General features: G+C 40.1%; 1 protein-coding gene and 1 non-coding gene across 2 annotated transcripts in view; one reads left to right on the forward strand and one right to left on the reverse strand.

Moving 5' to 3' along the window:
• SNTB2 (syntrophin beta 2) overlaps positions 1 to 21,697 on the forward strand; it is a 111,638-nt gene that overhangs the window by 47,966 nt on the left and 41,975 nt on the right. Inside the window, exon 2 of the mRNA XM_075537397.1 lies at positions 13,364 to 13,577. Within this exon, the coding sequence (XP_075393512.1) occupies positions 13,364 to 13,577 (214 nt within the window). The remainder of the gene's footprint in view (positions 1 to 13,363; positions 13,578 to 21,697) is intronic.
• On the reverse strand, positions 11,924 to 12,030 carry LOC142432827 (U6 spliceosomal RNA). Its single transcript, XR_012780932.1, has one exon. It is a non-coding gene; the product is annotated as a U6 spliceosomal RNA (small nuclear RNA).

Genomic DNA, 21,697 nt, shown 5'->3' on the forward strand with positions numbered 1-21,697 from the left:
CGCAGTGGCAGAGATCCAGGTCACTGAAGCAAGAGAGCCTGGAGGCGTGGCAGAAAAGATTATCTGGAGCATTTTTTGCCACATGAAGGAGTTTTCACTTTCTCCCATATATGCAGAGCTGAAGTTTCTTATGCTAGAGAGTGCCCAGTGAGAGCTGTTTTTTCAGAAATACAGCTCTAGCAGTGTCAGAGGTGGATTGGGAAGGACGGTCTAGGTACTCGAAGGAGGTTTTTTAATTGAGCCCTGTTGAGAAGGAGCAGCAGAAAGAGATTAGAAGAGAGACACTTTAGAGGAAGCTTTCAAGGCACTTGCCAGTCTGTTGTGTTACTTGCTTGGAGAGTTGACTTACAAACAGGGGTTAAAGGTTATGTAACTTGGGGAAGTAGTAATGCCATGGGCCACACTAAGGAATTTTTTTAAATGTATGCGTCTCCAGATTATGACATGCAGTTACAGCCATGCAACTATCACTGCAATCAAGTGGCGTATTATTTTCATACCACCACCATCCCCCCCAACCCCTGCCACCCCCAAAATTTCTCCAGCCCCTCTTCGTGGGCACTTCCCTGTTTCCGCCTCCAACAGCCTCTGCTCTGTTTCCCTCAGTTGTCACATATCTAGAATTACGCCCCATGCATGTAGCCTTGTGATTCTGGCAGTAAAGCCAGTTTTGAAGAACATTTGCAAACATGTTAAAATAGTGCTTCTTGTGGGTCTCTTTTATTTTGTGTTTTAATTGATACGAGGTTCAAAATATTAGGAGAAAAGTTTCGGCCCATTCATACATAGTAAAGCTCAAATGTACAAATGTGCTTGACACAATGGATGTATGTATGTATGGATTGTGATAAGAGTTGTACGAGCCCCCACTAAAATGATTTTTTAAAAAGCTCATTCTCACATCCGGTAGACACCTCATGCTTCTAGGTCTCCTTCTCTGGAGACTTGGACTCTGAAAACCAGGCGTGTGACAGGACTGTCTTCATATCCCATCATCTAGAGTACAAGCTTTTGTAATTAAATAAATGCCTGGGAATTTTTAAAAATCATTTTATTTTGGTATGTGTACACACACACATATATAACAAAAATGTGCCATTTTAAAATTGAAATTTGGTACATTAATTATATTCACCTGTTGTGCAGCCATCACCACTGTACATTTCCAAAAGGTGTGTTTTGTTTTTATTTTTGTTTTATTGTGAATGAGGTGAAGGTTTACAGAAATCAGCAGTTTTACACTCAACAGCTCATACACATGGTTACAGTCCCCTCAGTGTACCATCCCTTATCTCATTTCCTCCCTGAGTCTCCTGTTTCCACCCCTCCTTTCCATAACCCTATGTACTTTGTCCTTGGGGAAATGCTGCCCTTTTGATCTTCAATGCTGAGTTCAGCTTTAGGCCTGAAGGATGACTAAGGATCCCCAACAAAAAATGAATACCCCAAAAACCGTAGCTCCTCATTAATACTCTTGCTAACTTAGAGTAACCTGTTTATCTCTCCAACTTGCCTATTTTAGATATTTCACATAAGTGAGATTTTATATTATCCTTGTGTGTCATTTCACTTAACACATTTTTAATATTCCATGTTAAGAAACGAATTCTCAATAGTAGATATGTTGTTGCATTTTCCCTCCCATCCGCCTCCCTGAAAAAAATTCTCTGAAATCTTACCTCATTCCAATGAGCTAGAAAAATAGATGTTATTTTCCCTATTCCCTAAAGAGCTAACAGTGCAAGAGATTGATTTTGATGCTTTTATAAAAGAAGTTTGCTGTACCACTGTAGAACAAGGGATTCAGCTCATAGGTGGGGAACCCAGTGTGTGAATTCAGTCCGGCTTAGTACCCACATGACCTTTCTTTCCCAGAAGGTAGATGACACCTGTGGTCACAGGACAGCATTCTGTGTTGCCACAACACCCTCAGCATTTAAATGTAAATTTTTAGATAATATTTACCACTGACAAAGGCTTCCTTTCAGAAAAGCGTAATGTAAACAATTCTAGAAAAGCAGACTATTCCTGATTCAGTTATTTATGACATCCTTTTTAATTAGTTCTTTTACCTAGGGGATTGTTTGGGAAGTTGTCATTGTCATCGCATGATTCATTGGAGGAACTCATGCATGAGTGTGTGCTTGCGTGGGTGTAGGTCGGCTCTGCTGTCACAGGGTTTCTTGGAGCTATGTGGGTAGCTTGGAGCTGTCAGCATTGGGATAGTAGTCCAGCCTTAATCCGTTGCCTCTCTACCGCATAGCATCCCCTGCCCCATAACTCCGTTTTTTCTACTTATTTTCTAGTCTTCCTGCTTTTTCTTAAAGTATTTTTTAAATGTTTGAGAAATATATAATACTTCAATTTTCAAAAATACAAGCGGTTTTTTTTTACCAAGAACAATAAAGTAATGTTTTAAAAAGCTATTAGATTTATAAGGCTTCCTTAAAAGCAAATTATAAAATTCTGTGTAAAGTATGATTTTAACTTAAAATACAATAAAATTAAAAGGAAAGCACAATAACTGACTTATAGGTATTAGCAATATTCTAAATATTAATTTTTTCCAGATTCTCAATTTTAGGCTTAAAAGTTATAAAGACCACGCAGAGTTCTTGAATATTCTTCACCCAATTGTTAACACCTATTGTTAACACCTATTGTTAACACCTATTGTTACACCTATTGTTAACACCTCACATAATCAGAATTGAAACTAATAATAGCACCGGCACAGTATTGTTAACTAAACTAGTCTTTGTTTCCACTGGCTTTTTCTGTTCCAGGGTCCCACATTGTACTTAGTGTTTCATATGGGGGATAAGGGGGGCAAACATGATGTTGACATGTCTTAGTATTGGTTATGGAAATCTTGCTCACTGCTGCTGGGTGTTTCCGCAGGTTACAATTTTATCTCCTTGTAATTATTTTGGGGGAGATATGTTGAGGCTGTGTGAATATCCTGTGACTCTAAGCTTTCCCCCCATTGATTTTAGTATTCATCAGTAGATCTTGCCTGCAACTACTATTACTTAGGGTTCTATGAACTTTTCTCCTACATGTATAAATTGGAATTCCTTAAGAAAGAGTTGCCCCTTCTCTCCGTTTATCATTCACTTATTTATGTCAGTATGGGCTTATGGCTATGTGTATGTGTGTGTTACTCTATGGACTATAAGCTGTTCCTATATTATGAATCTGTATGTCAAACTTGTAGGTAAGTCAGAATAGGTAAGCATGGTTTGTATCTAGCATCAGTTAAGTGTTTGTCTGATGGTATAGTATCTGCAGGCATACCTGGTTTCATTGTACTTCAAAGATACTGCTTTCTTTTTCTTTTTTTTCTTCATATTGGAAGTTTGTGGCAACCACCATTGAGTTTCTGTCGGCACCGTTTTCCTGACAGAATGTGCTCACTTCCTGCCTCCATGTCCCATTTTGGTCATTTGCACAAGTATTTCACACTTTATAATGCTATTTCACAGTTAATAGACTGCAAAATGGTATCTGCATACTTCTGTACACATTAGGAAATCCAAAAGTGTGTGTGGCCCACTTTGTGGGAATGTCTACTCTATTGTGCTGATCTGTAACCAAGCCCCCAGTATCTCCCAAGGTGTGCTTTCTGTGGATAAAAAATACTAAGGAGACATTTGCAGGAACACAACTGCATCTTGAGCACCATAATACAGCAACATTAATAGTAATGCAAATGTGTTATAAGATAGCACCCATTTGTTCTCTTGAGCCATGTACATACCTCGAAGTTTTACTGTGCTAAGCTTAAGAGGGGGTTTATAACTATAGGTTGTATATAAATTGGACACTTACAACCCAAGGACAACCTATATATTTTTTTCTTAGTTAAGTTGCTTTTTAAAAAATCATTTTATTGGGGGCTCATACAACTCTTATCACAATCCATACATACATCAGTTGAATAAAGCACATTTGTACATTGATTACTCTCATTAATTTCTAAACATTTGCTCTCCACCTAAGCCCCTGGCATCAGCTCCTCATTTTTCCCCTCCCTCCTTGATCCCTGCTCCCTCATGGACCCTTGATAATTTATAAATTATTATTTTGTCATATCTAACACTGTCCAATGTCTCCCTTCACCCACTTTTCTGCTGTCTATCCCCCAGGGAGGGGGTTATATTATCACTCTCACTATTGGCTCTAAAGAGATCGTCCGTCCTGGATTCCTTGTGTTTACAGTTCTTCTCTGTACCAGTGTACATCCTCTGGACTAGCCAGACTTGTAAAGTAGAATTGGGATCATGATAGTGGGTGGGGAGAAGGCATTTAGGAACTAGAGGAAAGTTGTATGTTTCATCGTTGCTACACTGCACCCTGACTGGCTCCTCTCCTCCCCGAGACCCTTCCTTAAGGGGATGAGGACAACCTATACTATTCTTTTATTTTGATGTTTGAATTGATCCCACTTTTGTTTATCACTTTTTTTAAAACAGCTCTATTGCCACATACTTCTTGTAACATACAATTCAGTGGTTTAACTTGATTAAAAAGTGTTATTGGTGTTTTTATTGCTTTATAATTAAAACCGTGAATGAAACATCATGAATTCAGTTAGATGATGTCCATACTACAGGTCAGGCCTGGGGAGTTGAAGCTATTGACTCAGACAGTTTTCAGTTCACTCCTCATGGACGCCTCAGTCTCATCTTATGTAAGATGAGAACTGAACTCCTTGGGCCAGTGTGGTCAGAAAATCCTTAATGATGACAAAAGCCTGACAGTTATTAATAGCAGTCCTTTGTACAAAGGGAAAAATTACAAAATGTTTAAAGATAAGGAAACTTGGATGGCATTCTTGTGCTCAGTGGCGGTCTGCCTGGATGTTCAGGATGGGGTGGCCGCTGACCCTTGAGTGCGGCCATTGTGCTGGGCTAATATGTTTCCGTCTGTAGTTACCACTTGAGGTGCTGAGCTAAAACAAACCATCCGGTTTATCCAGTTAGTCCAGGACACATCCACTTAGCAATGAAAATAAGGATAAGGATTTCCCTTGAGCTTTAACTGCTAGTGTGTGTAGTGGGGGAAATTATTTTGATTAATAATTTTTTAACAGTATTTTAAAATTATTTCTTTCCACTTTCCATTGTTATATTCAGGGATAGCTGGTAACATTCTTTGCTCATGCTTTTTTAAAAACATCATTTATTATTATAGTTTGCTGTAGGTTTGCCTTGCTGTCATTTCTCCTTTAGTAACGGGCGTCTTTCTTTGGAAACAGTTTCCTCTTCAACTGAACAACTTAGAGGACAACGTCTACACAGCAAACATTTAAAATATCCTGTGATGCTTTGTACGTAGGAAAAGTTTGTATGATGTGGAAATTTTTAGGCTTTTTAGATTAAAACATTTGTTTTGCTTCACTTATGCCAGAAATCAGTAAACGTGTATGTTTGTCTGTGAGGCGAGGGCTTGTTTTAATCTAGTGTTTTCTCCTCCAGTTAAGATTATATTTTTGTCTCACAAGAGCAAACTGTTCATCCATAGCTATGTGTTGAAATTGATAAATAGTTTAAAAAAGAAGTTTGCTCTAATGGCAAATTTGCTTTAATAGCAAATTTGATGAATCAACACATACGGAAAGTGGAATTTTTATTAAAGTATTTGTAAAAATTACAAACCATTTTTAACTGGATTTTATTATGAATGTCAGGCATATTTCTGTCAGTTACACGAGGAAGCGGAAACTAGAGCTGTAAAAACGTATCTGCGTTCGTGTTCGAGCTTTTCTGGTTTGTGTAGCCATTATTGTGCATTTTTTATGTGGCCTCTGCATGTCAATTTTCTGCCAAATTTCGACCAAATATAGACAGTGTCTTTGTGCTACAACAAAAATGTGCATATTATTAGAGTGATGCCATGTGGCGTGGGGTACAATTTGCTCTGTAAAGTTAGAAGTAAGCATAATGTCAAGCAAGTTCATAAAAAGATTGTGTGTGCACTAGGAAAACATGAAAATGTATTTAGGATTTTAAATACACAGACTGCACCCCAGTGCTGAAGGGTGAGTAAGAACAAAGTGAAAGGAGCATAGATCGATCGATAGATAGATATTGTTAACACATCAAAACACTGTGGAAGTAATGGGTTAGAATTATCACTGACTTTAATGTCATCTTGATTTTTAATCAGATGTCCTGGATGGTACAAACAATTATGTGCTCGCCTACTAACCTTCCTTGACTATTCATATCCACCCATAGGTGCCTCAGAAGAAAGACCTGGTGATCTGTTTCTAAAAAATCACAGTGGTTGGGAACCTTGGGGAGTAGATGAGCAAAGCATTACCATGAGCCAGAATCACATCAGTGACAGTTGTTTGGTCACTTTGATTTGAGTTTTCAATCCCTTCATTGCTCTAGTAGGAAGACAGGCAAAATAGAAACTTCTATATGACAGTGCTACATAGTGGGTGTGCTGTCAAAATTTTATTTAATTTTTGGTGTATGAAAAGGGAGGCAAAGTACAAGTAGTGTGCTGTGTAGATTTCTAGAGATAAATTTAATTACTATCTCCAGGTAGTCTTCAGTGTTACAAAATCATCCTATTCTGTAGATTATTTATGTTTAATCCCTTATAGATCCCAGGCTCGATTAACCAATTTGCTTTTAGTTTCTTGTTACATTTTATTCCGTAAAGTTAGTATTAGAGTTACTTCAGAGTTTGATGGGTTAGAGGTTGAGACTTAATTTTGCATCAGCCAACATCCTTAACTATTTACTGAATAGGGACTATCCCCATTGTTAACTGATGGTTTCTAAAATTACTTTCCTAATTCACTTTTCAATTCGGTTGCGCATATTTAAAAAGAAATTCTATTATTTACTTAACATGTCCTTCTCAAAAAATGGAAACATAGAAATATGTTTCTGTAAAACATAGAGGTCTGTGTCATTGGCACCTAGAAATAGAACAACTATTTGTACTCCTCACTTCCTGATTCACGAAAACAGAGCGGTCACAGAGGAACTATATCTCATCTCAAAGAACATTGAAAAATAGGTAACTTGGACTATCTAGTCAGGTGTGGTACCTCCCAGTTTGGGGTTAATTATAGACAGAACTTTAAATGAACATACTTAACTATAGATCCCTTTCCAGGGAAGTTTGTTATTGGCTATCTTTAAAACTCTGAAAGGTTTGCATATGCTCCTAAAGTTTAAGGAAAATTTCCAAAGAAAAATGCTGTCTAAAATTTATCTGCAGAAATATTTATATATGACCCACACTAGTTTACCATATGAGAACGTTAGTAGTCAATCCAAGGGGGAATTATATACTCAGCAGACCAAAGCCCCAAATGACTTCAGTCTAGCCTAGTGGGCCGGGTTTGTGTATATATAAAAGTGTGAAAGCTAATACTTCTGTATATACGTAATAGATATCCATGTTAGAATATGATTGCAACCTAGCAAAATACCATATTTTGCCAGTGTGCATGAATTCACTATAAAAGGCCATAATTTCTTAATTCTGACATTTTCGCTACTGTGGACAAGTTCCAAAGGTACCTGGACTTGGGGTTTCTTTGGACTTACTCCACAACAGCTCAGAGGTTTAAAAGGAAATGTCTCCAGTCGCCCCAGTAGTAATATGAGACCCTCAGAAAAGATATTTCTCCAGCTTTTGTTGATTTGTTTTGGGTTTGGGGTTGAAATGAAGAAGTTAGATGGTCAATGAACTGAACCCAAGGAGCCTCGGTGGCGCTTTGGGTTGGACTGCTTACCACAAGGTCAGCAGTTCCAATTCACCAGCCACTCTCCTGCATGAAAAAGATGAGACTGTTTGCCCCCGTAATCTGCAGTCTCCGAGACTCAACTAGCAGTTCTGCTAGTTGGCAGTTCTCTCCAACTTGGAATCAGCTCAATGCCAGTAGATTTTTCAGAAGTCACACTTTTTCTTTTTTAAATCAGAAGACACTGAAATCCATCTTAGGGGCTCAGCTCCCTTGTTGAGGACACTTACCCCCTTCCTGCCTGTCAAGAAGAAAAGCGAATTTTGCAGAGCTGAGTGATCAGGCAACAAGGAGGAATTACTGGAAATGCTGCCACAGCAAATCCCAGGAATTATAACTCAAATGTGTGCTTGATGTTCTGGTGACTGCCTGCAACTCCTTAATGCATCCCAAATCACTCCTCTCAACTCTTCGGGGAGGGGAGCAAAAAAAGTATAAAGAGGCTTGGTGGATTTCCTGCTTTTAAGGGGAAAAATAACATCCTGCTTTTGTTGAGAGAAGGGCTGAAGATCAGGTTGGCTTGTTAAATGCCATCTTTCACCTTTTACAGTTGGTTTTTTAAGAGATTACATCATCATGCTCCCACTGATCTTTCTGCTGTTTCCCTCCACCCTATTTTCAACACAGCAGCCAGAGTGATGCTGTTAAAATACAAGCCAGATCACTTACTCTTCTGCTGAAAGCCGCCCAATGGCCGCCCATTCAGTGTCCTTGCCATGACCCTCTGGTCCAACACAATCTGGCCCGCCATTACCTCTGGGCTCCATTTCTACTCACCCTCCTCGCTCACATTGTTCTCTAGCTGGTCCGCCTGCCCCTACCTCCCACCCCCCCACGCCTGGGAATCTTGGAGTTTAAATGTCTTCTTAATGAGGCTTACTGTAGCCTTGGAAACTGACCCCTGACGGCAGGCACTCCTGAATCCCCTTTCCCATACTGCTTTTCTTTTTTCATAACATAATTTATTTTTTTTTAAATACTAGAGACATAGTTGACTTTTCTTCCCTTTATGATACATGGTTCTGTGAACTCTAGCGCACGTGGAAGTCTCCGCAACCATCATCACAAGATGCAGAACAGTTCCTTGGCTTAGAAACTGCTATAAGGGGTTGTACTAGCCTAAACCCTTATCATCATGCGCCCTCAGCCCCCAACACCAGGCCACCACTGATCTTGCGGTAGGACTGCAAGGGTCCAGGAGAGCCTGTCACCACATGTAGCCAAAACCAGGGAAGAAGTTGATTTGAGAAATTCAAACAGCCAGGTTTCTCCTCTGAAGTATTTCAGAGTTCAGTTCTGAGCCCTCAAGTTATTTTACAAGCAACGGGTTTTTTACAATGTCACAAGAGGCAGTTGACACTGTATAAGCAGGCAGGTTCTACAGTGATCATTAGGAAATTATACCTGTATTTCTCCAGGGGCCATTGGATCACCAGTCCCTGAAACTTCATGTGTCTTAGTTTATCCAAATTGGGGTGATGTTTCATGTCTGGCTACTTATCTTACCTTATTGACCTCCTTCCCAAGTTGGAACATCCCTACTGATTAAGCTTAAAAGGAACTTACTGTAAGGGAGGGGACTGTTATATTTTGGATTTTTAATAAAGTAAGTCTTCCAATTATGTTATATTTCTAGTATTGATTTTCCATATGACAATCTCTCTGTAGTTTTGCCTTTTCAAGAATGCTATATAAATGGACGCATATATATATATATATTATGTAACCATGGCTTGTTTTGTTTTCCAGGAATCAAAATACTTATATTCATGAGTATGTAACCCTCTTAGTCCATATGCCCTTGACATTCATCCAATTTGCTGAGTGTGTCAGTAGTTCATTCCTTTTTATTGCTGAGTAGTATTCTATTATATGGATGCATCACAGTTTATTCATTTATTCAACCACTGAAGGACATTTGGGCTGTTGAGAGATTTTGGCAATTTTGGAGAGCGCTGCTAAAAACATTGATGAGAAGGTGTAGATATGCATATAAGTGCTCATTTATGAAAGCCCTGATGGTACAGTAGTTAAGCACTCATGTACTAACCCAAAGATCGGTGTTTTGAACAGCTCCATACAGACGATCTGCACCAGTAATTAGATCAGGGTTCGGGGGCTGTCACCAAGTCAGAATTGACTCATTAGCACATAACAGTAGAATTTAATTTACCTATCGATTACATTTCTTAATTGTTAATGTCTTTTTCACTGAAGTACTAGCCTTAAGTGCCTAAAGCAGTTACCAGCACATGTGGTAGTGGTATCAGGAACCGTCAAGTTGATTCCAATTCATAGGAACCCCATGTACAACAGGACGAAACATTATCCTGCCCTGAGCCATCCTCACAGTTGATATAGTTCAGCTCATTGTTGCAGCTACTGAGTTAGCGGTGACTTCTCTTTTTCAGTCAGGTCTCACCATCAAACTTAGGTCCTGAAGCTTCATTCTATCCGCATCTTTATAGCCAACTCTACTTTGAGCAGTTCTTTCCTGGTCAGATTTTGAATGACTTCCAGCCTGAAAGACTCATCTTCTAGCACTATTTCCGACAATGTTCCTCTGCTGTTCATAAGATTTTCTGTGGCTAGTTACTCAGAAGTGGACCACCTATTCCTAGTCTGTCTTTGGAAGCTCCACTGAAACCCATCTGCCATTGGTGACCCTGCTGGTACTTGAAATATTAGTGTTCTGGCTTCCAGCATCACAGCAACACACTAGAAATACAACAAACTGACAAGTGGTGGAAGAGAGCAGGAGCTGAAGCAATTAGTAAGTATGCAAGATCACTTTAAAATGAAGATAGTGAGACCGGAGTCATTCTGAACATACTGAAGTTTCACATCACCAAGTCCTAGAGTTGGCCACCCACTCCATCTCCAAACAACTAGGAAACTTGAGCTAAAAGACGCCAGCCAGCAAGTTGGGAATGTAAAAGACTTTTTTAGTAGAAGTAAAGCAGCTCCTCCCAAGTGTTTTTGGCGATCATCTATCAGACTTCTGACTTGGGAGAGACATGGTGAGGCTGAGGAGAAACCTCTTGGGAGAATACTTTGGCAGTGATCGCAGAATGCCAATACTAATCTTCCCCACTAAGGATAACCTGAAAGCAGACTTGGTCTCATGAAGCATAACATCATCATTCTTCCCACATTAGTCAGTTTCATTTCATTTACGCTCTTAGTGAAAAGAGAAGAGTATTACTTAGAGATAGAGGGACGTAATGATGAATCTTGAGAGTTTATAAGGGGTGATCAGTTCACCACAATATGTGTGTCTATAGCCAGTAGGCATTGCCTGCACTGGGCAGCATCTTTTGAATAAGCTGGTAAACGCCACATACAGGACAGCACTGTACTTTGCTAAAATGTATGTACCTCACTGTAAACCCTATTCGTTAGATTGTGGAATTCAGTAAACACCAGCCAGAGCTTGGATCCTATCCAGTGCACAAAAGTTTTTGAAGGTTCAACAAAGTTTTGTTTTAAGGTGGTACCATATTCAAAGCTTGAGGAACGCTTTAAGATAAGTTTGTTTCCTCATTAAACATTTAAAAAATAAATGACATGCACTCTTAATGATTTAAAATGAATAAAACTATATTTTTGCAATCCCACATATATGCACTACTGATATTTTAATGAGCAACCTTTTAGACATCTCTCCAGGGTCTGTATACATGTTTTTGTCCTTCTAAATGGAGAAGAGGCCTTAGTGATGCTTAGAGTGTGGGGTTGAAGCCCTTATATTTTCAATAAGAAAGCTCACTACATGTAAGAAAGAAAATTAACTTCAGTATCTAAACACTCTGCAAACATTAGTGCTTAAATATTTTGAGGATTATCTTTAGTTACTGGGAAAAATTAAATAATTCTGCAATATATCAGCTCTGGGTTGTCGAGTCAGCCAGGTATCTGGGTAAAGACTCTGTGGGAGATCCACCTGGGCAGATCTTAATATTAGAGTAAAACAGACAACTTACTAACTTCCTACCTTTCTCAAGTAAATTAGAAACATATCCACAGATTGCCAGACATTTTGGAGGTCTTGGTCTAATTAGATGGAAATATGGACTTGGGATGAAATTAAGAAGAAATGAGACCAGTTCAAGTGAAATTTACTGTTTCTTTTTTTTTTCTTCTTTAAAAAAAAATATGGAACGCTTCAGGAATCTGCATGTCATCCTTGTGCAGGGGCCATGCTAATCTTCTCTGTGTCGTTCCAACTTTAGTATGTGTGCTGCCGAAGCGAGCACTCCTGTTTCTTTAATATGGCCACCTGGCAGGTTGTATGCAAGCAAGGAGCCTCGGTGTTATAGTGAGTTTTGCTGCAACCTGCAAGGTTAGCAGTCGACTCCACCAGCCTCTGAGGGTGAGGCTTTCCATACCCCTAAGATTTACAGCCTCAGAAACCCAAAGGGGCAGCTCTCCTCTGCCCTGTAGGGTCACTATGCATTGAAATCTGCTCGATGGCCATGTGTTTGGAGTTTATAGGTTGTGTGTGCCAGATTTTCTATTAAAATTCTTGTGCAGAATCAATTCAGTGATGCTACCATGGGGCTGATTAAATGTATGAGGAGATCATTAAGAATCATTTTCTAACCTCTATAAATTCAATAGTAGTCAATTAAGATGTCTTTCATTGCCCGTAGCTGGTAGCCCAATAGATGTATGCTGCCTTAAAAATGTCCCAAAAGCATGTCTTTGCTATTGGCAATGGCTGGAAACTAGGAAATTTTGCCAAAGTTCTTGTGATCTAATCTTCTCTTTAAAGCACAAAGCTGAAGCATGCATTGAGATGCTCGAGTCAGCAGCTCAGGGAATATCATGATTGCGTCCTGCTTATTTTTCTAAGATGAAAAAAACCTCCTTGGTGACCTGAAGCAACCGTCTTTCACTGCCTCCACCCAGAACACAGACTATAACTAAGCATTGTACTGGTGTGGCACACACAACTACATGCAAGCTATATAAAAATGCTGGCGTTAGCATTTAAAATTTTTTTTGGCTGTTTAATTTCAGCAGATCTTATTTAATAATTTTAAAAGTTGCCTCTTCTAATCATTGTTGATTTCAACAAAATATTTCACAGTGATTACCTATGTTTTAAGAAGCATATCCAAAAAAAGTCTGTCCTGATTTATTTTGTCTTTTAGAGTGGATAACCTATAGGTTAGTCAATTCCATAAGCTTTCATAGCTTCTGGTGCTATAGGAAATTCATATCTGCTATTATTTAAGAATGATCATAAGTTTTTAGTTTAAATTCTCATCATGCTACTCTAAGTATTTGCCATGTTTGAATTTGAGAGAGAGAGAGAGAGAGGGGTAAATTCCTGATGCTATTTCTTGAAGTTAGCAGAGGTGATCCTGACTGATTCATATGCATTCACCTGTTTATTTACTTCTGTCAGAGTTGACTCAATGGCAGAGAACATTTGAAATAAGGGTGTCATGCCTTGAATGGCCAAAGTTGCCCATACTGACTAGGGTAAAAAAAAATTGTCGTAGTTTTAAAGGAGACTTGCAGTGGGCCTTAAAAAGCAAAAGCAAAAATACTAACCTCCTTTGTCTTGGTTTGTGTTTATAGTCAAGTTCATCCGGGAAGTGACGCCCTTTATCAAGAAGCCATCGTTAGTATCGGATCTGCCATGGGAAGGCGCTACTCCCCAGTCCCCAAACTTCAGTGGCAGTGAGGACTCCGGTTCTCCCAAACACCAGAACAGCACGAAGGACAGGAAAGTCATCCCTCTCAAAATGTGCTTTGCTGCTAGAAACCTAAGCATGCCGGATCTGGAAAACAGGTGAGCTGTACCTAAGGAGAACATTGTGCTTACAGCTTTGAACCTTAAGAGCATGTGGCAGTATTACGCACTCTTATGACTAAATGGTTCAGGGAAACAGCAGTCTAACAGGAAAGGATTCTTTTTAGCATTCATTGTTTAAATACACACATACATATATGGATAGAAATGTTTGAAGTGGCACAGAAGAAACTATTAACCAGTGGGGAATTAAATGGGATTTGTGGGTTGAAAGGAAGAGAGTAATACTGTTTGCTATATCTTTCTGTTTGGTTTCTGTTGTATATGTTTTGTTTTATTGTTACTATAAACATGTATTCGTAATTGATTTTAAAATAGTTAAAATATCGCCACTCTCACCACTGGTCCTGAAGGGATCATCTATCCTGGATTCCCTGTGTTTCCAGTTCCTATCTCTACCAGTGTACGGGAGAGGGAGGGGAGGGTAGAAAGGGGGAATCGATTACAGGGATCTACATATAACCTCCTCCCTGGGGAACGAACAACAGAAAAGTGGGTGAAGGGAGACGTCGGACAGTGTAAGATATGGCAAAATAATACTTTATAAATTATCAAGGATTCATGAGGGAGGGGGAAAAATGAGGAGCTGATGCCAGGGGCTTAAGTGGAGAGCAAATGTTTTGAGAATGATGAGGGCAACGAATGTACAAATGTGCTAGACTCAATTGATGTATGTATGGATTGTGATAAGAGTTGTATGAGCCCCCAATAAAATGATAAAAAAGGAAAAAATTGTTAAAATACTTACTATACATACACATATATCTTTAGTTGAAAATTTCTTACAACGTAGTCAAAGATCTACATTTTAAATCTGACTGAATCAGCAATGTGGCCTTGACTAGTAGCATCTCTTGACCTCAGTTTCTTCACTTATAAAATGATGGTGTGGATTGGATAATTTCTAACCTTCATCATGGTTCTATAACTGTTTGTGTTCTATGATTTTGTTTCACTAACACCGTGCAATAGTACTGGTAGATCTCGTGTTAGTTGGAGATTCTAAAACCCAAACCACATTCACTACTCAGTTCCAACTGATAGAGAGTCTATGGAACAGTGAAGACCTGGTGGGCTTTCTAGACTATAAATCTTTACGGGAATAGGAAACCTTACCTTTGTCCCATGGAGTGGCTGGCGGTTTCAAATTGCTGACCTAGTTGGAGATTAGGAAAGGGATGGGGGGAAAAAGTTAAAAAACTTATCTAAAGAAGTAGAGCTTCAAAGGCATGGTTGAAAACAGACATTTTACAAGATGCTTACATTATTGAGGTTGCCTCTAATTTTTATGCACTGCTAGATAGGACAGAGTACAGAAGATGAGGGACCTTCTTAAACATTTAAGGCCATAGATGAATTACAACTCCGTCCCCCCTTCTATCAAGTCAATTTTGCCTCTCAGTGACTCTCTAAGGAAGGAGTAGAATTTACCCTATAGCATTTTTGAGGCTGTAAATCTTTACAGAAACAGACAGCCTCATCTTTCTCCCAAAGAGCAGATAGTGGGTTTGAACCACCGGCCTTAAGATTAGTAGCACAACACTGTGCAACTAGGGCTCCTTATTACAGCTCCTACTCTGTAATAAATGTGCGGTGTGCCGCAGACTAAATGAGATCATGCATGTGAGGGAACCTCCTCCTGCAGAACCAAGCACACATATGGGTGCTCAAAAAAACAGTAGCCTAGAACAGTTTTCACGGAAACCTATTTATCTCTTTTATAAAATTATATTCTGATATATTTGGATTGCTTTTTTCAAGTATGAGACATTGTAGAAATTAGTGTTACTTATAGATTTCTTTCTGAAATGTTCTACACCTAACCAGAGGCTGCCCAGTTGATTCATTCCAACTCATGCAAAACTAAATGCAGTGTGGATTTATATTTAGTGAAACTCCATATTCTTTCCTAAAGTAAGTATATAGTTTGGAAAGCAAACCATCACTGGCTCTTAAATCCAGATTCAGATATTTTGTCTTCCAATGGGATGCATTTATATACTCTTTGTTCTGTGGAATGGTGACATATTTAAAAGTTAGCTTGTAAGGAGCATAGGAAAGGAACTCTGGTGACATAGGAGTGCTAACCATAGGTCAGCAGTTTGAACCCATCAGTTACCCTGTAAGAAAGATGAGGATTTCTACTCCTGTGAAGGAGGCGGTTCTACTTGGTCCTATAGAGTTGCTATGAGCTGGAATCAACTTGATGGCAATAAGTTTGGGGGCGGGACACGGTTGAGGTGCCAAAAAGAAGGACATGAAAACAAGAAAATAGGACTGAGAGACAATGTGATATGGAAGAACAAATAGTAACCTAATTTGTCAACTGTCTGTCAGGCTGAGGAAAGTATTCAGACTAACTTTCTTCATTACAAAGTCATTTCTGAGACTATGTCCCCATTAATTCTGCTGATGTAGCTGGGTATTGGGAAAAGGACCCAGTCTTAAAAGGTTTCTGGAGAACCCCCTATTGTTGCAGGGAGTGGGGAGAGGAGGAAAGAGTACTTAAATAGTACTTAAAGGTGTACTATTTTACCATCTAGATAGAAGATGTCTCTTAGAGCCAGCACCTTGGCCTTTGTTAGAACTTGGAGGCAGGGTCCTCTATGACATAAACACGGAAAACATCTGATGGTGATCAGCTTTGAAGTAAGTATCCAGAACCAGGTGGGGAGGACAGTTTGGGCCATGATAGTTGGAGCCCACCCAGTTTTCCTGTACATGAGACCATCGTGTAGTGTATGTCAGAGGAAGGTCATAGGAGATCCAGATGAGTGTGGGGAAATGTGTGTCTAGACTTCATTGAAATATTGACATTTCAAATTGATTTGCTGTTTGTAAACTGTACATTAGAAGATAGTCAAGGTTATTCCTCGGATGATACCACTTCACTTGTCTTCCAGTGTGCTTTCTAGAGAAAAAGAGAAACAGTAGAATTACGAATTGGCAGGGATCCTGCATAACTGAGGACGCCCCCAGGGGACTATGTATCTGTCCTTTATGTCTTGGAAAGAAACTGGTTTAGAACCAGTGTCTGATCACACTTCTGTTACGAGAGAACTAGTGAAAGTTAGGAAGATGGGCTCTGACTTTGATCAAGCTATTGGTTCTCCATAAACCTGAGTTGACGTCCGTTGAAGGGGAGATTACACAAGGATTACAGTAAGTGAGAAAAGGATTGTACAGTGAGCACAGTAGGCTGTCAGTATATCATCATTACTAAAAGTGCTGTTAGTGCCCTGACAGTCGTCAGTGACCCCCGTCATGTCTTTGCCCTCCTGTGTTCTCTGTCTGTAAAGTAGACATCATAATGCTGGCCTGGCTGCAGCCTTTAGAACTATTTCAAAGATTAAATGCTTGCAAAAGCACTTGGCACCCTTCAGTCCTCACACTGAGCTCAGCTCCGCCAGAGGAAACGGCCTTACAGGTGGCTCGGCCGCAGCAGTTAAACCGTGGGGAAAGCGGTGCAAGTAGGAACAGCAAAGTTTGTTTCATTAGCATGTCTGTTACCAAGACACATCTCATATTACAATTTTGTATAACTGAGCATATTTCTTCTCCAAAATCTTACATCTAATTCCACATAGAAACTTTGAGCTAGAAATAGGCTTTAAAAAAAAGAAAGAAACTTAACATGTTCTCTAATCTAGAATATACTCTTGAATCTGGTTTTTCAAAACATGAGGTAAGCACCCATGTCATTATTCATAGTTTTTCCCCCTGGTAATTTTGTTATGAAAGCTCTTAAGCATATATAGCAAAGTTAGACACTTTAACCTTCAATATCTACTGTTAACATTTTGCTATACACCTAACTCTCACTTATCAACTCTCTTATTATCTGGCCTTTCACACTTAGACAGTAGTAAAACCTCGAGCCAACTCTCTTAAGTATTAACAGCATAGGACTGGTGGTGATAGGCATCATTGTATGAAGTGAGAGTAACTGGCTATGGTGGTTAAGATTAAGTGTTTACTTGACTGGGCCATGATTCTCAGTGGGCTAGCAATTCTGTAATATCGTCATTTGGCACTTATATATCCTTCCTTTTGTGATCTCATGTGATGATCCTCTTTTTTCATATAATGCTGACTTTCTCCTAATGATCTGATTTTTAGAATCTAACCATTATGATAAGTGAGGAATTGGTGTATTGTACTGATTTATCAAAGATCCATCTTAATTATTTTTGATGCATTTCAAAGTGAAGTACAGATATCAGTTTACTTTCTTCCAAATATTGAAGCATCTATAAAAATGAGTTCAATATTTCTTTGTTTTTGCATCTTGATGTTTTTGTTTATTAAAGGTTTCTGTGATTCTACAGCAGTATTGTTTTAGTTAACCCTCACACCATATGGACTCCAGTGAACACTCTTTTTCTTTTCTTGTATTCAGAAAACTCACTGGCATGGAGTCAATTCTAATCCATCTCTATGAATCTGATTTCTTAGTTATTGTTTTTTAATTGTTTTATTAGGGCCTCATACAACTCTTATCACAATCATACATACTCCAGTTGTGTAAAGCACATTTGTACATTCATTTCCCTCATCATTCTCAAAACATTTGCTCTCCACCTAAACCCCAGACATCAGCTCCTCATTTTTCCCCTCCCTCCCCGCTCCCCCCTCCTTCATGAACCCTTGATAATTTATAAATTGTTATTTTGTCATATCTTGCACTGTCCGACATCTCCCTCCACCCACTTTTCTGTTGTCCATCCCCCAGGTAGGAGGTAGATCCTTATAATTGGTTTCCCTTTTCCCACCCTCCCAGTATCACCACTCACACCACTGGTCCTGAAGGAATCATCTGCCCTGGATTCCTTGCGTTTCCAGTTCTTATCTGTACCAGTGTACATCCTGTGGTCTAGCCAGATTTGCAAGGTAGAATTGAGGTCATGATAGTGGGGGAGGAGGAAGCATTTAGGAACTAGAGGAGAGTTGCCTACATCGCACCCTGACTGGCTGTCTTCTCCCCCAGACCCTTCTGTAAGGGGATGTCCAGTGGCCTACAAATGAGCTTTGGGTCTCCACTCCACACTCCTCCCCTCATTCACTATGATATAATTTTTTGTTCTGATGATGCCTTATGCCTGATCCCTCCTGCACCTCGTGATGGCACAGGCTGGTGTGCTTCTTCCACGTGGGCTTTGTTGCTTTTGAGCTAGATGGCTGCTTGTTTACTTTCAAGCCTTTAAGACCTTAGACTCTAATATCTTTTGATAGCCGGGCACCATCAGCTTTCTTTACCACATTTGCTTATGCACCCTTTTGTCTTTAGCAATCTTATCAGGGAGGTGAGCACACAATGATAAGAATTTTTGTTTTTTAATGCCTACTTCGACAGCTCGTGATCACACAAGCTGGTTTGCTTCTTCCATGTAGACTTTGTTGCTTCTGAGCTAGATGGCCGCTTGTTTACCTTCAAGCCTTTAAGAACCCCAGACACTATCTCTTTTGATACCCGGGCACCATCAGCTTTCTTCACATTTGCTTATTCATCCGCTTTGTCTTCAGCAGTTGTGTCGAGAAGGTGAGCATCATAGAATGCCAATTTAATAGAAGGAAATATTCTTGCATTTGAGGGAGTACTTGAATGGAGGTCCAATGTCCTTCTGCTACCTTAATACTAAACCTATAAATACATGCACATAGATCTGTTCCCCATTCTCATATATAAATACATTTACATATATACATGCCTTATTTAAACTTCTATAAATGCCCTTTGCCTCTTAGCTCTTTCATCTATTTCCTTTGACTTTCCTCTTGTCCCACTATCATGCTTAGTCTTCATTTGGGTTTCAGTAATTCCTCTTGGTTACATTACCCTTGATCATGGCGTACCCGGCCTCCTACGCCCTCCTCACCACCGATTTTGATCACTTGTTGCTCCCTTGTCCCTGGGTTTTTTTCCCCCCATGGGTTTGTTAACACTGCTTTCTTTTCCCTCACCTCCCCCTCTCCCATGTCCCCCAGAATTGTCAGTTCCGTTGTTTTCTCCTCCAGATTGTTCATCCAGCCTGTCTTATTTAGACAGGCCTGCGGAGATAATAACATGCACAAAAACAAGACAGAGCAAATCCAAGCAACAATATACAACCAAACAACAAACCAATTACCCCCCAAAAAAAACCCACAAGAAAAAAAGCTTGTAGTTAGTTCAAGGATTGTTTGTTGACCTTTAGGAGTGTTTTCCAGCCCAGTATGTTGGGGCACCCCATCCTGGCCCCAAAGTCCACCTTCAGCATTCCCTGGGGACCTTGCCACTCCGTTCCCTTGCTGTTTTGTTGCACCCCCTTAGTGTTTTGCCTCGGTGTGTCAGGATCAGATTGGGTGCAGTTCTCACACTGTGTCTCTGGTGTTGTCCCCTGTAGGGCTATAGGTCAGTGAGGGATGTCATGTCTCATAGCGGGGCCGGCCATGTGGTCCTCTCTCTGGACTGGCTGCTGTAATCGGGAACATCGTCCTCAAGGCCTTGTGGGCCATGATGTGCTCCACTCTCTCCTCCTCCCTCTTCATCTTCTCCCGCGCACTCTGATCAGCTATGTCCCTCTCCCAGAGCTGCGGATTAAGGGCCATCCCTTTGAAATAAATTCTTCTGGGGGGAGGGGCAGGTATCCACATAGTAGTTGGGATTGGGGCTGGCTCCTCAGACCGCTCCAAGTTCAGTATTTCTTTATACTTTTTTATTTTGATGTGCTATTTGCTTACAATGAAATGTATAAATTATAAGTGTTTTTTAAATCATTTTATTAGGGACTCTTACAACTCTTTTCATAATCCGTACATACATCATTTGTATCCAGCACATTTTGTACATATGTTGCCATCATCATTCTCAAAACACCTGCTTTCTGCTTGAGCCCTTGGTATCAGCTCCTCATTTTTCCCCTCCCTAGCCCCTACCCCTTAACCCTTGATAATTTATAAATAATTATTTTATCATATCTTACACCATCTGATGTCTCCCTTAGCCAGTTCTCTGCTGTCTATCCTCCAGGGAGGAAGTTACATGTAGACCTTGTAATCTGTTTCCCCTTTCTCCCTCACCCTCCCTCCACCTTCCCAATATCGCCACTCTCACCACTGTTCATGAGGGGCTCATCTGTCCTGGATTCCCCATATTTCCAGTTCCTATCCATGCTACTGTATATCTTCCGGTCCAGCCAGTTATGTAAGGTAGAATTGAGATCATGATAGCGGGGGTTAGAAGCATTCAAGAAATAGAGGAAAATTGTATGTTTCATCATTGTTACACTGCACTCTGACTGGTTTGTCACTTCCCCACAGCCCTTCTGCAAGGGGATGTCCAATTTCCCCCAGATGGGCCCTGGGTCCCCACTCTGCACTCCCCCTCATTCACAATGCTATGATTTTTTTTTTTTGTCTTTGATACCTGATCCCCTCTATTCTTTGTTATCTCAGAGTCTGGTGTGCATTTTCCATGTGGGCTTTGTTGTTTTTCAGTTAGATGGCCCCTTATTTATCTTCCAACCTATGGGACCCCAGATTCTATATATTTTGACAACTGGGCACCATCAGCTTTCTTCACCACACTTGCCCATGCACCCGCTTTCTCTTCAGCGTTCACGTTGGGGTAGACTGGTGTACTTCTTCCTTGTGGGCTTTGTTGTTTCTTAGCTAGATGGCCGCCTGATTGTCTTCAAGCCTTTAAGACCCCTGATGCTATATCATTTGATAGCCAGGCACCATCAGATTTGTTCACAACTTTTGCTTATGCACCCACTTTGTCCTCAGCGATTGAGTCCGGACAGGCTGGTGTGCTTCTCCCATGTGAGTTTTGTTGTCTCTCAGCTAGATGGCTGCTTGTTTATCTTCAGGTCTTTAAGACTTCAGGTGCTGTATCTTTTAGTAGCTGGGCACCATTAGCTCTATTCACCACATTTGCTTGTGCACCCTTTCTCTTCAGCGACTTCAGGTGCTATATCTTTTGGTGGCCGGGCACCATCAGCTTTCTTCACCACATTTGCCTGTGCATCCTAAATCACAAGTTTTAACATATGCCTACGATTGTATAACCCAGGCCTTTCAAGGTATAGAATATAACCATTACCCTATTGTGAGTCATC

Source organism: Tenrec ecaudatus, chromosome 18, assembly GCF_050624435.1.
Source record: "Tenrec ecaudatus isolate mTenEca1 chromosome 18, mTenEca1.hap1, whole genome shotgun sequence".
Classification (NCBI taxonomy): Eukaryota; Metazoa; Chordata; class Mammalia; order Afrosoricida; family Tenrecidae; genus Tenrec; species Tenrec ecaudatus.